A 13,568-nucleotide genomic window follows, 5' to 3' on the forward strand; every position below is an offset into this window, starting at 1 on the left:
TTCGTGAGGATTTATAGTTTATGGACTGTTTTGATTTCTGTAATTACATCTAGAAAGGTAAAAACATTGATGGCATCTATAAAAGAGATCTCTGAAAGCGAAATAAAAGTGATTATTGCCTCGGCCAGCAACGCAGTGGGGAGGACGCACGAGAGGAGCGTTTAATAGGTATGTGTATGGGCTACTGTAATACTGCATAATGCTTATCAGTGGCATGCACTTTGATCGCGAAAGTGAAAGTGCCCTTTGCGGTCGCATCGCGGTGCCCCCGTGTTCCCATTTCCCAATTGAACTGTGAGCTCCAGTCCATTACAATTACAATACTCTTCTGTGTCATTCTTCTTCGCTTTGTACATCCAGTTGTAGATAGTTGGAAATTGACTTGGCTTAATGTAGATGTCAAAACCATAATGACATATTACTTAAAAGTTAGTTAATATAGTCATGTGCCTCAACAAGTAAAGTCATAACATAATGATACATTTTCAAATCATTAGTTAATGATTAATTAAAGCAGACAACTGGAAGTTGAAGTAACCCACTGTGGTATTTAACACATTAACTTACACTATTAGTTAATAAAATATGTTTTTAAGGAATTAATACATTATGACAATTAATTAATAACAATTTATTTATTATTTATATCTATTAATCATATAAAAACTTTATTAGTTGCTGATGCAGTAATCATTAATTAATGGTTTAGTTCTTTATGAGTCATACATTAAAACATGATTATCTGCATTAGTTAAGCGTGAATTAATTTTTTTGGACTACCATCAACCTTTTCATTTATTAGACTGAGAAGTCATTCAGTCATCATGGGATTATCATACAGGCATACAAAGCAGTTCTTTTCAAACAGAAGAAGTTTTAAGGCTGTTTGATACAAAAGTTTTCAACTTGTTCCTTAAGATTGAAAAAGTTATTAATGGCAAACTCTCTCTTGTCTGTTTGTTCAGGTGTTTTTCTTCTGCTCAGGTCCTGTATGTAATCCTGGACCCATTCTTCTGTCGGAGAAGAGCAGATTGTGTTGTTCTCCACAGTTATGAATCTGTAAAGAATCAAAAGAGTATAAATTGTTTTATTGCAGTTTAAAACATACATTTATAATAAGAGTCCAAACAGAAAAATAGATAATGCTATCAGATAATGGTTGAAATATTATGGCCATGTAAATAGGAATTTTAGTCCTGAACTCACAGTACTGCTGCGACAGAGCAAAGCGGTGTTTCTTGAACTCTGTAGTCCACAATTTCATGAAACGCTGGTTTGTTTTTCATTACTGTTGAGCAGCAGTCTTTGGCTGTAGATGTTTTAAAGCGTAGATGTTGCTCTAAAGAGCTGAAAATAAACAGCATAGGAGAATGACACAAAAGAGAAGATATTGTTGAATAAAGGCGCACAGAAAGTATTCTTGTCTCTTCATAAGGTTCATTAAGGTCGAACCACTGCAGTCACATGACCATTTTAATGATGTCTTTAGTACCTTTCTGGACCTTGAAGGTGTTTATTATATTGCTGTCTATGGATGAATCATATTCCTGTCGGATTTCATCAAAAATATCTTAATTTGTGTTCTGAAGGTGAATGAAGGTCTAACAGGTGTGGAACGGCATGAGGGAGAGTCATTAATGAACTAACCATTTCAGTATCTTATTCAGTACTTAAAACTTCATATTGTGATACTGTGAACTTATACAGCTTTGATAGAACAAAATTTGCCTGAAAATAATAATGCAATAATACATTATTAATTGGTATTCTGTTGTCTGTCAATGTTTACAGCATCTTAATGGAGGTTCGTCCTCTATTGAAGCACATCAGTAATCTTATTTTGTAGTCTGAAAACACATGTACACTCTTTCATAAAGCTATAATATCATCTCCACTGAAATGAAGGTTAAGTTACTCCAACCCAACAGTTTCAGTATATCTGAAGAGTTCAAATAATTAAAAGTTACATGATAAATTAAAAATGAATTCTTTCCATCCACATCACTTATTACTTGATTAGCTGTAGTAGAGATTGATTTGATTTGGTTTGACTTGTGCTGGTCTCTGTCTGTGTTGCTGTTGTTATACTAAACACAAACCGTTCAGTGGAAGCTCTGTTTGTCAGTGCCGTCATAACACGTATTGCCCAGCTGTCACTTGGATCTGAACAAATAATTTCATTTTTCATGGTGCAGAACCTGTATATGTAAAATAAATAAATAACTCATTGTTTATTTATTCCCCCATTTATAACAGAATAACACTTCATATCGTGATCTATTATAATAACTCTGATCTTGCCTCACAGCTCTGATAGGACACAGAGATGAATCTTGTATGTGATAATCCACGATGTCTTCATCTGTTCTGGTGTTTGTCACAGTGAGACAGCAGTCTGGATGATCATCCGTGGTTGATTCGCTGGTCTCAGTCTTCAGTCCAGATGTTTCATGTGTTGTAGTTGTAGCTGTGATCAATTTTGTTGTACTTTTTTTTATAAGAGAGGTTTATAGTAGATTTTTTGAAGTTTTTTTTGTCATTCTCTTATTTAATATCGCCATTGCTTTCTTAACCATGAAGTTATCTGGATCTGAACAAAAAAAATAGCCTGTCCTGGTGTAGAATCTGAATGTGGAATGTGGAAAAATAATACTTGATGTTCATTTCATTATCCCAAAAAAATGTCACATTTATATAGATGATAGATTATTTTAATTTTGAACTTGCCTTACAGCTCTGATAGGACATATTGGTGGCTCTTGTATGGTATAATCCACAATGATTTTAAATCGTATTCTGGTATTTGTCACAGTATGACAGCAGGTTATTATACGACTCTGACCTATTGGAGAAGCACATCAGTATTCAGGTAAATAATCATTACTTTCTCAGTATAAGATGAACACACATGTACTCTCTCTCATAAAGACACAATATCAGCTCAACTTCTGCATTCAGTCGAGTGAAAGTTACTGAGGTCAAACCACAATATTTGATTATGAATTGAAATGGTCAAATCTCACCATCTGCAGCGTTCATCCAGACAGAGAAAAGAACAGCAGTAAACAGAGTAAATTTCATCTTGTTCTCTTCTAATGAAGCTCTGCTGAGCTGAAGGGTCTGTGTTGAGGAAGATCTGTCAGAAGAGCATCAGCACATCTCATTCAGTTAAAGAACTGCTGCACGAGCAACAAAGAAAGCATTATATTACATTTATGTCAACTGAAATGAAAAATAATAAATAAATTAAAAAAGTGAAACTTACTTGCAGAAGTAGAAATATAGAGAAGCAACTTTTGCAGTTGTGGATGATGCTACTACTACTTGTCTGTGTGTGTTATTGTGATACGAGTTTTTTTCTTCTTCTTTTTTTCAAGTGCAGCATGAGAATAGCACTTCCTTCCTATCGGTCACTACAGACTTTATGATGGAAAAATACAGTGATTGTTTCATCAAAATATAAACAAACAAAAACAGCACATCTGCAAACATTAAAATAATAAAGATAAATGTATTTTTATTTTTACTTTGAAAGGACAAAACAATTCTTGTTTACATCTTTCTTTTTTTGTATTTACTCTTTATACTTTTATGGCTTCTGATTATAATATTATGATTATAAAAGTACTGCAATCTCCTGTAACCTAAACACATTCGCTCATCCGTCAGTCCATCCATCCATCCATCCATCCAGCAGCTACAGTAAGAAAATCAGTCAATGCATATCAATACACAAGAACTATCTTAAATCCCTCTTCCTCTATAACAAGATGTGAAACTAAACTGGGTCTGACAGGGAAGAGAAGAAATTGTTGAATAAAGTTTTTTTTTTTTTTTTTTTTTTTTGGCGCACAAAAAGTATTCTCGTAGCTTTGTAACATTAAGGTTGAACCACTGCAGTCATGTTGACTATTTTAACCATGTTTAAAACCTCTCAGATTTAATCAAACATACCTCCATTTCCCATCATCCTCCCTGGCCCACACCTGCACACACTTCCTCATCACCGCTCCTGATCTGTATATCACACGCATCTGTTTCCCATTAGCACACAATCACCAGACTATTTCAGCATGCCGCTTACCTCACTCAGTTGTCTGGTCTTGTTAATGCAAAAGGACTATTCCTATTGTCTCCTGCATTTCCAAGTACCTACCTGTTTCCACTCCAATGGATTTCCTTTGTCTTTGTGATCCTACATTTGTGTATGTCTACTTACCTCCACCTTGTGTGTTCACCATCAACGATCATCCATCCATCCACAAATCCATCATTTGTAAGATAAAGGACTTTCATTATCCAGTTACCTCTCTACCACGTTCTCATCTCCAGTTCATTCACCTGCATTACTGTTGTTTGTCAATAAACATCCATCTACGTATACCTCTGTGTCTCCCGAGTATCTGTCTGTAACAGAACAAAGGCCTTTGTGGAATGACATGAGGGTGAGTAATTAGTGATGGGTGAACTAACCCTTTAAGTGACATATCATCTGATGTACAGAGCACTGACACTGAGTCGCAGAACATGTGGCCGTATGTTGTGACACGTCCAGTAGTGACTGACAGATGAGCTGCGCAGCTTTACTGGTGTAATTGTGATCCTAAATAAATAGCCTAATTTAGTTATATTTTAAAATAGTAAAATGCCAATTGTCAATTAAAAATGTATTAAAGTCAGTAATATTTTTTTTTTCAAATATCAGTTTGTGGCACATCTGTATCTGAGTGGCATGTACCATTGAATGTTAAATGTAATGCCAGTGTTGTTGGTGCCCATTCTGTGCATCAGATGCCATGTCACTTATGTTAAAAATGGTAGTCGTCCACTCTTGTAACTTTTGGCTAGGTTACAAGGGCTTTCATACAGGGGTTTGTGGTACTGCAGGTTGAAGGTACTGGAGAGAGTCCATGGAAAAAACTTTTTCAAAACATATATTCATAATCTGCATATTACATTTATTTCTATGTGATTAATCAACCAGTTTATATTCTTGCTGCCAGGAATTAAAAAAGGGTTTATGCCAAAAAGGACATTAATTGGCATTTAAATGGCAGTGTTTCCCAAATTAAACACAAGACCTGTTAGTTTTGAATGATGTGAGTAATGTAGAGAACTGTTTTGCAAAAAGTTTGTTTTACAATAGAAAACATAATGTGCTTGAGCTGTAATAAAGATTGGGTACTCGAGTGAATGGTTTGACTGAGTGGGCCTCAATTACCACTTTTAATGTCTAAACCTCTAATAACTGCTAGTTGACATGTAGTTGGGAAGTTACTTACTGTATAGTTACTAGAATGTCAAAGTAAAGTTTAACCTGTATTTGTATCAGGCAGGTCTAGTTTCTCTTGTGATAAATATGTTTTGTCCTTTTACAGACTTACATCTGTCGTTTACTTATACAACTGTTTTTAAGGGACACAGTCCTTTACGTTGATTGAATATTTCAGTTTTCTTTTTTCATTCTCACACAAGGTAACATGAACACAAAACCACTCGGTTCTGTGGCAGAGCTACAGGGTGAAGCTCCAAAACCACATTTGCACGCTTGAACTTTTCTCTCACTTTATTTCACACCACAGCACACGTCATACAACCTCATTCACAGAGACTTGGGGCACGCTGAAGGGGCCTCATTTATAAAAGATTGCAAAGAAACAGTCCTAAATTTGATCTTACGATCTTTTCTCAGATGTGTGATTCATAGAACGAACATACACACAGTAAACAAGCGTCATCCTCTCTTTCAGATGTGAGATCTATAAATCACAAATGATTTTGAACTTGTGTGCAGCTAAATGGTTTCAGTCATTGTCCAAATCATTTAATTTAGAATGATGAGCTGCAAGAATAGCTTAGATTTCTAAAAATCTGCAGTAATCTGACAATGAAAAGTGCGTATATCTGCTCAGTCCCTGATGTGGCTGTAAGCACTTTTCCACGTCAAAGACGTTTTTATAAATATGAGCGTTGGCGTGGATTTAAGCGTACACACACTCTAAGATCAAATCTGTGTGTACGCTTAATAAATGAGGCCCACAGACCCTACAATCACCAACTGTGAAAATCAGCATCGTCTTGTTCATGTCGACTGGCCGAACTGATCTGACCGTCCTGGACGATAGTATTCATAAACGAGGAGGAAACCGCCTACCTGCTTCACACTTCTGGTGACATGGAAGACATGACTGAGCTGTTATTGATTTACTCACATAATAATCTCCAGTGATAATAATAATCTCCACTGGTCAGAGTGTTCAGAAACAGATGTCCAACCTGGGACCGCAAATCATCATTCATAAAAATGATTAATTTATGGGTTGTTGCTTCATCCCCATTTCATTGGCATTTAAAGTTTTTTTTTTTCTCTGTCGAAGTCAATCGTTTTGTATGTTTTAATGGACTAATTTTCTTTTGGTTAGGCTTTAATAAGCAGTCATATTTGCTCAGCGGTTTTCTAAAGAACCTTCCAGTGAATATTCTTAAAATAACCATTTTTTGTCTTAGGATGTGTTCACATTTGTGGTTATAAATGTCTTAATTTCTTCAGCACCAAGATTGAGTATATTCGTAAGTGCATTATCACTACTACTCCATCTGTTTCTCCTTTACATTTTTTTTTTCTGGTACCTCTTTCTCCTATTTCTCCACACTCAACTTTCATTCTCTTAGCAGTGAGCTGCCACTTCCATAGGTGATCTTATTACCAACTTGTCACGTTTTCCTGACAATCATGTTTTGCTTCCTTATGTCTTGTTGTTTTGAGTATTATAAATGACTCCCTGCGTATTGGTGTTGTGCATTTAAAAATGCTGCGGTAACCCCTTGTCACGGTCACTGTCATGTTCTGTTTGTTTTGATTGTCATGTGCTTCTCTGTTCCCGCCACTCATCAGTCACCATGGACACCAATCATCTCCACAGCTGTTGGTCATTTGTATTTAGTTCCTGCCTGAGTTGTTCATTGTCCGGTGTCATCTTTAGTATGTGTTTGTGTTGCTACCTTCTTAACTTTCCATTGGATCTTTATACATTAAACTACGTTGTTGAATTGTACTCGTCTTCCTTGTCTACCTTCATCGCAACCAAGCCTGACACCCCAGTACAAAAAAAAAAACTAACATGGACTTTGACAACTTTAATAACTTCTGTCCCATTTCCATTCTTCCCTTCCTTGCTTTAATTTTAGAGTGAATTGTTGCTTCTCAATAGCACTCTCATCTTACTGCAAAATATCTTTTTGAGCCCATTCAATCTGGCTTCTGTAAACTCCACAGCACTGAAACAGCTTTAGTTAAGGTCATCAATGACTTGTAAATCACTTCTGATTCTGACTGTCTTTCCATTTTGATTCTTCTTGACCTCAGAGCCACTTTTGACACTGTAGATCACTCTCTCTTAATCATCCATTTAGAGACTGTCTTTGTTGTTTCTGATACTGCACTAAATTGGTTTAAGTCCTTAATCTTATAAATTCACATTGAGAGTACAAGCATTGGCTGGGATGTTAGAGCAACTGGGTGATGAAGGCCATGTTGAACTTCATTATGGGTCACATGTTAGCAAACAAGTTCCCATATGACTTTCAAATCTCTACCCCTTAAAGAGAGGAGTACCATCCCTTCTAGATTTTGCAGATTGGCTGGAATATGAATTATAGATACAAGTGGAAGTATTTGTGTGTTCGGATGAGCCGAGGAAAGGAGATACCAAGCAAAGGGAACATCTTGTGGTCTAGTAAGTTCTACTTCAACTGACATCCTTTACCTCGATCGGAGAGCAGGATTGTTGAAACCTGCTTGTTATATGCAGCAATGTATTAGTGTTTGATGGTTTTATACTTGTTACTTATGTCAATATTGTTGTTTTGTTATAGTAACCACACACTTTGAGCCACATGTTGAGCCAGCAAATAATGGAACTTTGTGCATTCCCATCGATGCACCACAGTGATTATAAAATGTAACCAGTACTAAAGAAAATATATTACAATTAGATATCAGAGTCGGAAAGGAGGATATCAAACACAATCACCATTTCAAATGTGTTAACAGCATCTTTACGAACGAGTTTGCTCACTGCGTTTCCTGATTTTCTAGGTCATGGAGTCCTGCTCTTTTTCTCCAACCACAATCTGAGGGTCTTTTGCAGTTTCACAGCAGAACATACAGTATATATCAGATCTCTGTGGCTCAGAGGTTCATAAGAAAGTGTCTGTTTATCTCGAACTGTTTCTGCTTTGAATGCAGCACATCCTTTTATTTGACTTTTTAGATAAGTTAGTTTTTACAAAATGTTTAAAATGTTTGAGGAAAAACAAACCAAACATTGTTATAAATAATAATCTAATAATAATTTTAGAAAATATTTTGTAAATATTTTAAGTTAATGGGTTTTCCAAACAGAAGAATCTGAGTGAAAAGGGGAAAAAAAAGAAAAAAGGAAGATGGAAATAAAAGCAAATCAGTTAAATAACTAATAGTGACTGTTTGCGGCATCCTTTTGCATGCAAGTGTTTTTGTTTTGTTTTTTGTGGCCAACCCTCAAATCGTGATGCATATGAGACACGAGAAATGTGGGTTGATGGGGTGGTGAAAGGGGAAGCTTTTGTTTAAACCACATTTCCTATCTTTTAACACTTGTTTGGTCAAACTGTCATTGTGACCCAAACCTTTAAAGTTCATTTCAAACATCAATCTTGATCAGGCTTTATAAGCCACCCCAGAAGTGAGATGTTTATACTGTAAGAGGAAGCATCAGATATCCACTAGATCTGACAAATAAATAATATATATAGAGAAAATGTTAGAAAAGGATTAGGAAACAACCCGAGACTCATAGTATCTGTGGGTAACACAAAAATATATTTGCATCCTGGATTTTCCAACAGCAGGATTTTTCAAAAAGAATGCAAAAAAAAAAAAGGCTTGTAGAGAGCCAAACTTGTGGGCACTAATGCTTTTATGTGTGTATTTAAATATTATATCATTTTTATATGAATTGATTTTGTACTTGTGATTATTTTTAAAGGTTGCCTTGTTTAAATCTGGCTGGGGGACTACCGATGAAAATGAGCACTTTTGAGCTAACTCGGGTACATTTACATTATTCTAATGTTTATTAATGTACATTGTCCCCTTTCAAATAAAGAAATAAACTAAACTAAAATAAGCAGCCAATGTTCTTTGTTGTTACACCAAACTGCCACAAGATGGTGCTAAGAAATAATAAGCGAATGTGTGCCACGACAGTGACAATAATTTCACCTATTACAGAAGCTCGGAAAGTTTATCACAAGATTGAATCCAATTATTCATTAGTCAGCTACATATTGATGCTTTTCTATACATCATTTTCTGTATCAATTTTATGGGCATTATACTTCTTATTGGAGCCAATGTAGATCAATGAGCAAAGTTATTTCAGGGCAAGACCCTGATTGTAAAGCAAATAGTTGGAACAAGAGTGTGCCATGATTGGTCAGGCAAATTACTTTTATCTGATTGGCTTAAGTAGACAGTGAGTGGAGTCCATTATTTGAGGATCTGTTGGTTCATCTTGATGCTAGAAATGTTTCAAAATTATGGAAGCTTGTTTCTGCCACTGAATAAAAAATAAAAAAAGGTATAATTGTGACTTATCTCGCAATTCTGACTTTACTATGTGAGATAAACTTGCAATTGTGAACTCTAAAGTCAGAATTGTGAGATATTGTGAGATATAATGTCGCAATTGCGTGTTAAAGTCAGAAATCTCACAATTTTGAGAAAAGTCAGTATTGCAAGTTCATATCTCGCAATTCTAAGAAAAGAAGTCAGAATTGTGAGATAAAAAGTTGCAATTACTTTTTTATTTTTTATTTAGTGGCAGAAACAAACTCCCAAACAAAATCCTCATGCAGGAATCTACAAATGCACAGAAGTGATTCACAAATGAATGCCAGGAGTTGCGTGTGTGACATAAACCAATTAAACTGATAATTATTTGTTAATTTGATTAATTTTTGTGGATCTCTTTATGGTTATTTGTGAATCTCAATCTTTTTTTTTATTTGGGATAATGCATCAAATCTAACTCCATACATGTACGGCCCCTTTAAGACTTGTTGCCCTTTGAAATGACGCAGTGAAGTGAAAGTGTGTGAAGAAGAGATGCGAGCCGATCTACGTTACAATGTAAGTGCGCGTGCATCCTATAAAGTGAGTTATTGTTGTTAATATACATTTAGGATAGAGTTAAATTCCTGCATGCAACTGAAGTTATGGTAAAGTTCAAATGAGTGAGCTTGTTTAACTAGCGCTCTTTACATGCACGTTTATATACAGATTATCGCCTTGCTTGTTCTGTTGCGTTGAGATTGATTGTTTTATTTCGGGTGTCTGTAGTAAATAGCAAGTATTATAGCTACAAATAATAATATCGAAAACAATATTAATTTCTCTTGCCTCTAGGTCAGCATTAGAAAGTCTGTGTACAGTCGAGCTTCACAAAATGGTTGGTGTAAATTGTCTCAGAGCCAGACAGTTACTTTACAAATACGTGGCAACAGAGACAAGAAGTTCAGCCTCATGGCCTCTTTATTAGTGAACCTAACAAAAATGTTGACTTGTAACCTGTGGCATTGTAGCTGTTGTCACTTGCCAGCAACTTACCAGATTTATTTTAATTTTATTTTTTTACAGTGGAGTAACCAAAGTAAACTAAAGTTAAATAGTTAACTTACCACACATCTTTGGCATAGTTTGTCCACTTTGGATGGAGATAAATGACCAATCCACCAGCCTTTTATGTCCATCCAAAGTGGACAATCTACTACACCAAAGATGTGTGGTAAATTAAAGGATTAGTTCACTTTCAAATAAAAATTTCCTGATAATTTACTCACCTCCATGTCATCCAAGATGTTCATGTCTTTATTTCTTCAGTCAAAAATAAATTAAGGTTTTTGATGAAAACATTCCAGGATTTTCTCCATATAGTGGTCTTCAATGGACTCCAAACAGTTGGAGGTCCAAATGTCAGTTTCAGTGCAGCTTCAAAGAGTTTTAAACAATACCAGACGAGGAATAAAAGTCTTATCTAGTAAACGATCGGTCATTTTCTAAAAAAATATAAATGTATATGCTTTATATAAACAAATGATCGCCTTCCAAGTGGTTCCGCTTTCCGTATTCTTTGAAAAGCTTATTCTGTATGTACAGACCACACACATACTCCATGCTTCTGTGCTATAGTAACATCATCAAAGGAAAGAACTGTGATTGACTGATTCCCTGACTTTTGACTGGCACACCAAGGCAAGTGCTCCTAAGAGTACAGTTTAAAACTTTAAAAATCAGCAAATATATATATATATATAAAAAAAATCAGCAAAACCTGCAGTACAATATTTCCTCACTGACAATGTGCCTTTCTCTCCCACATGTTTCCAGAGTTTCAAGTGAAGGGGAGTGACATCTAAATCTTTACCTGTCAGTTTCCCCACAAAGAAGGCGAGAGAGTTGTGGGTAGATTAATGGAGAGAAGATTTGCCCAGTTTAGAGAAACAGAAACCGACAGTTATGTATTAACAGTAGAGGCTGGAATGCAGTACACAACTTTTGCACAGATTTTCCCCCCTGATTTGCAGTCTGGACAAGTCAATGCTAGTCAGAGCCAATTCACAGATTTTGGGCAGCCAGAGTTGACCGATTTTAAATAAAGCTGTGTAGTGTGTGATAGGCATAAGATTTGTTTTTACCTCAGGGTGTGGTCACATTTATCGTTGCTCGGTGAAATTTCACGGCTGAAATCCAGTCGTTTCAATATGAATCCACACGTTTGTGAGCTTTGCATTAGTGTGAAAGCGTTTCCCACAAAGATTTTGCTCATGTTCAATATTGGTTTAAAGTGACTTCTGTAGATCCCAAGACACAACATGCAGCTCAACCAGAAGATGATGAAGAGTCTCGCTGCCATTGCTGTCATTATGTCAGTGATGATCATGGAGACGAGTGAGTATTTAAGATGCTGAACTTGCAAATGAATCTGTGTGGTGTCTGATTTACAGAAGGAAATCTAATCAAACTCATCTATTTATTAGATGGAGAAGAAAGCCCTTTTGGTTGCTGCACATCTGTCTCCACCAAGAAAATCACGGTACCTATAACAGGATTCAGATATCAAAAACAAAATCTTCCTTGTGTCACAGCAGTCATGTAAGTATATGTTAGATAAAAAATGTAAAAAATCTATGTTGTTGTCTTATATGCATTTTTTAATGCTGTTTCTAAACCTGTCTTGGCACAGTTTCAACACAACTAAGGGTGAGATGTGCGTTCACGGGGGCATAAAATGGGTGAGGGAAAAGGTCAAGGAGCTCATGAAACTTCAACGGTAAGACTGAAAAATCAATGCAACAGTAGCCTATTAAAAATAACAAAGACTGATTTAAATTTTATGTATAAGCCTATCAGAAAGAGCAGAGATTGTTCAACATCATAATGCTGATTTGTTCTCTTTTTCTCAGACAGCAGAAGATGAACAGCACTGTCATCCTGTCCCCTTAAAAAGATGCTTAGACGGATGTTTAACCTGTTTAAAATGCTTTATATGCTTCATGTTATTTAGCCTATTATAACTGCATCAGGATTGAGTCTAGAGTGACCTATTAGTTGTAGGAATCCTTCAGGATTAGGACTGAGTTTGAACATTAAGGCACAAAAAACAAACATCCGTCACCAAACTAAACTCGTGGAAAACTTTTCAAGGAGCCAAATCATCTTTTTAACAATGCTGTGATTTTAAAAACTTTGTACAAATTGCATGACTTTATACGAGGATTAGACACCCATCCTGACCAGCATCATGTGACACGGCTGTCAGGTTTATATTACATTGTGAGGACCAGCCTCTGTGTGTGTCTGTGTGTGTGTGTGTGTGTGTGTGTGTGTGTGTGTGTGTGTATGTGCGTGTGTTAAGAATATTAAAGATCCACATCCTAGTTTACAGCAGCATCCATGTTGTATGTTATGTCATTTTTATAAATCTGCATTGATCATGTGAACTTCCTTGTTTCATGAAAATCAAAAACAAAAGGACGTCATAGACAAACATGTACTGCAAATATGGAAATGACTGTAAACGTCTCAGTTCATCTCTTTCCTCTAAATGTTCTGTTGTTCATACTGTAATGAAAACGACTGTATTTACTTAGAAAATTAGTTTATAAAGAAGTGTGTCTTGAAATTTACTTCATAAAAATACAGTAAAGAATGCAAATAAAACAGGATTTAAAAATGTTTCCCTTTGGAAAACACAATTTTTGTTTTTACTTTATTTTTTATTGTTGGGGGGAGGGGGGTTAACAGAAAGGGAAGTATTTTTGTAAATGTGATCACAGCTTTTGTTGTTGTTTTTTTCTTTTCCTTTACTTTTTCTTCACACCTGCACCTTTTCAACTTTGTGCAAAGTTTGCATTTCCTTTTCTTCACAAATGTTTCACAAAGCCAATTTAAGCGAGACTGTGTTCATGTATCATGTGACGTTGAGGGCTCATCATCATCATCGTTCTGTTTCTTCAGGCAGCTC

At 35.7% G+C, this 13,568-nt stretch overlaps 2 protein-coding genes across 3 annotated transcripts; one reads left to right on the forward strand and one right to left on the reverse strand.

Annotated features, from left to right (window-relative positions):
• Window positions 1-758: 758 nt before the first annotated feature.
• Window positions 759-2,192, reverse strand: LOC125250601 (C-C motif chemokine 3-like). Its single transcript, XM_048163265.1, has 3 exons — window positions 2,100-2,192; window positions 1,207-1,347; window positions 759-1,057 (listed from the first exon to the last, which is right to left on the reverse strand). The coding sequence occupies exons 1-3, from the start codon at window positions 2,186-2,188 to the stop codon at window positions 877-879; spliced, it is 411 nt and encodes a 136-aa protein (XP_048019222.1). The 5' UTR covers window positions 2,189-2,192; the 3' UTR covers window positions 759-876.
• Window positions 2,193-10,046: 7,854 nt separating this feature from the next.
• LOC125250602 (C-C motif chemokine 4-like) lies at window positions 10,047-13,299 on the forward strand. 2 transcript variants are annotated; one of them, XM_048163266.1, is made up of 5 exons: window positions 10,047-10,174; window positions 11,890-11,992; window positions 12,082-12,196; window positions 12,288-12,374; window positions 12,508-13,299. In XM_048163266.1, exons 2-5 carry the CDS (start codon window positions 11,917-11,919, stop codon window positions 12,545-12,547), a joined length of 318 nt encoding a protein of 105 aa, XP_048019223.1. In that variant the 5' UTR covers window positions 10,047-10,174; window positions 11,890-11,916; the 3' UTR covers window positions 12,548-13,299. The 2 variants fall into 2 exon arrangements, with proteins under 2 accessions (XP_048019223.1, XP_048019224.1); XM_048163267.1 differs by lacking the exon at window positions 10,047-10,174 and adding an exon at window positions 10,177-10,198.
• The last annotated feature ends 269 nt before the right edge of the window (window positions 13,300-13,568 follow it).

The sequence above is a fragment of the Megalobrama amblycephala genome, linkage group LG17, assembly GCF_018812025.1.
Source record: "Megalobrama amblycephala isolate DHTTF-2021 linkage group LG17, ASM1881202v1, whole genome shotgun sequence".
Classification (NCBI taxonomy): domain Eukaryota; kingdom Metazoa; phylum Chordata; class Actinopteri; order Cypriniformes; family Xenocyprididae; genus Megalobrama; species Megalobrama amblycephala.

What these genes read in the sequence shown, in the direction of transcription:
- LOC125250601 (XM_048163265.1), bottom strand. Translation starts at nt 2,188, where the DNA reads ATGAAAAATGAAATTATTTGTTCAGATCCAAGTGACAGCTGGGCAATA. An exon ending in AACAGAGCTTCCACTGAACG is followed by an intron (nt 1,348 to 2,099) that starts GTTTGTGTTTAG and finishes GTTTATTTTCAG; the next exon opens with CTCTTTAGAGCAACATCTAC. An exon ending in TGCTCTGTCGCAGCAGTACT is followed by an intron (nt 1,058 to 1,206) that starts GTGAGTTCAGGA and finishes GATTCTTTACAG; the next exon opens with ATTCATAACTGTGGAGAACA.
- LOC125250602 (XM_048163266.1), top strand. Translation starts at nt 11,917, where the DNA reads ATGCAGCTCAACCAGAAGATGATGAAGAGTCTCGCTGCCATTGCTGTC. An exon ending in AGTGATGATCATGGAGACGA is followed by an intron (nt 11,993 to 12,081) that starts GTGAGTATTTAA and finishes TCTATTTATTAG; the next exon opens with ATGGAGAAGAAAGCCCTTTT. An exon ending in GAGCTCATGAAACTTCAACG is followed by an intron (nt 12,375 to 12,507) that starts GTAAGACTGAAA and finishes TCTTTTTCTCAG; the next exon opens with ACAGCAGAAGATGAACAGCA.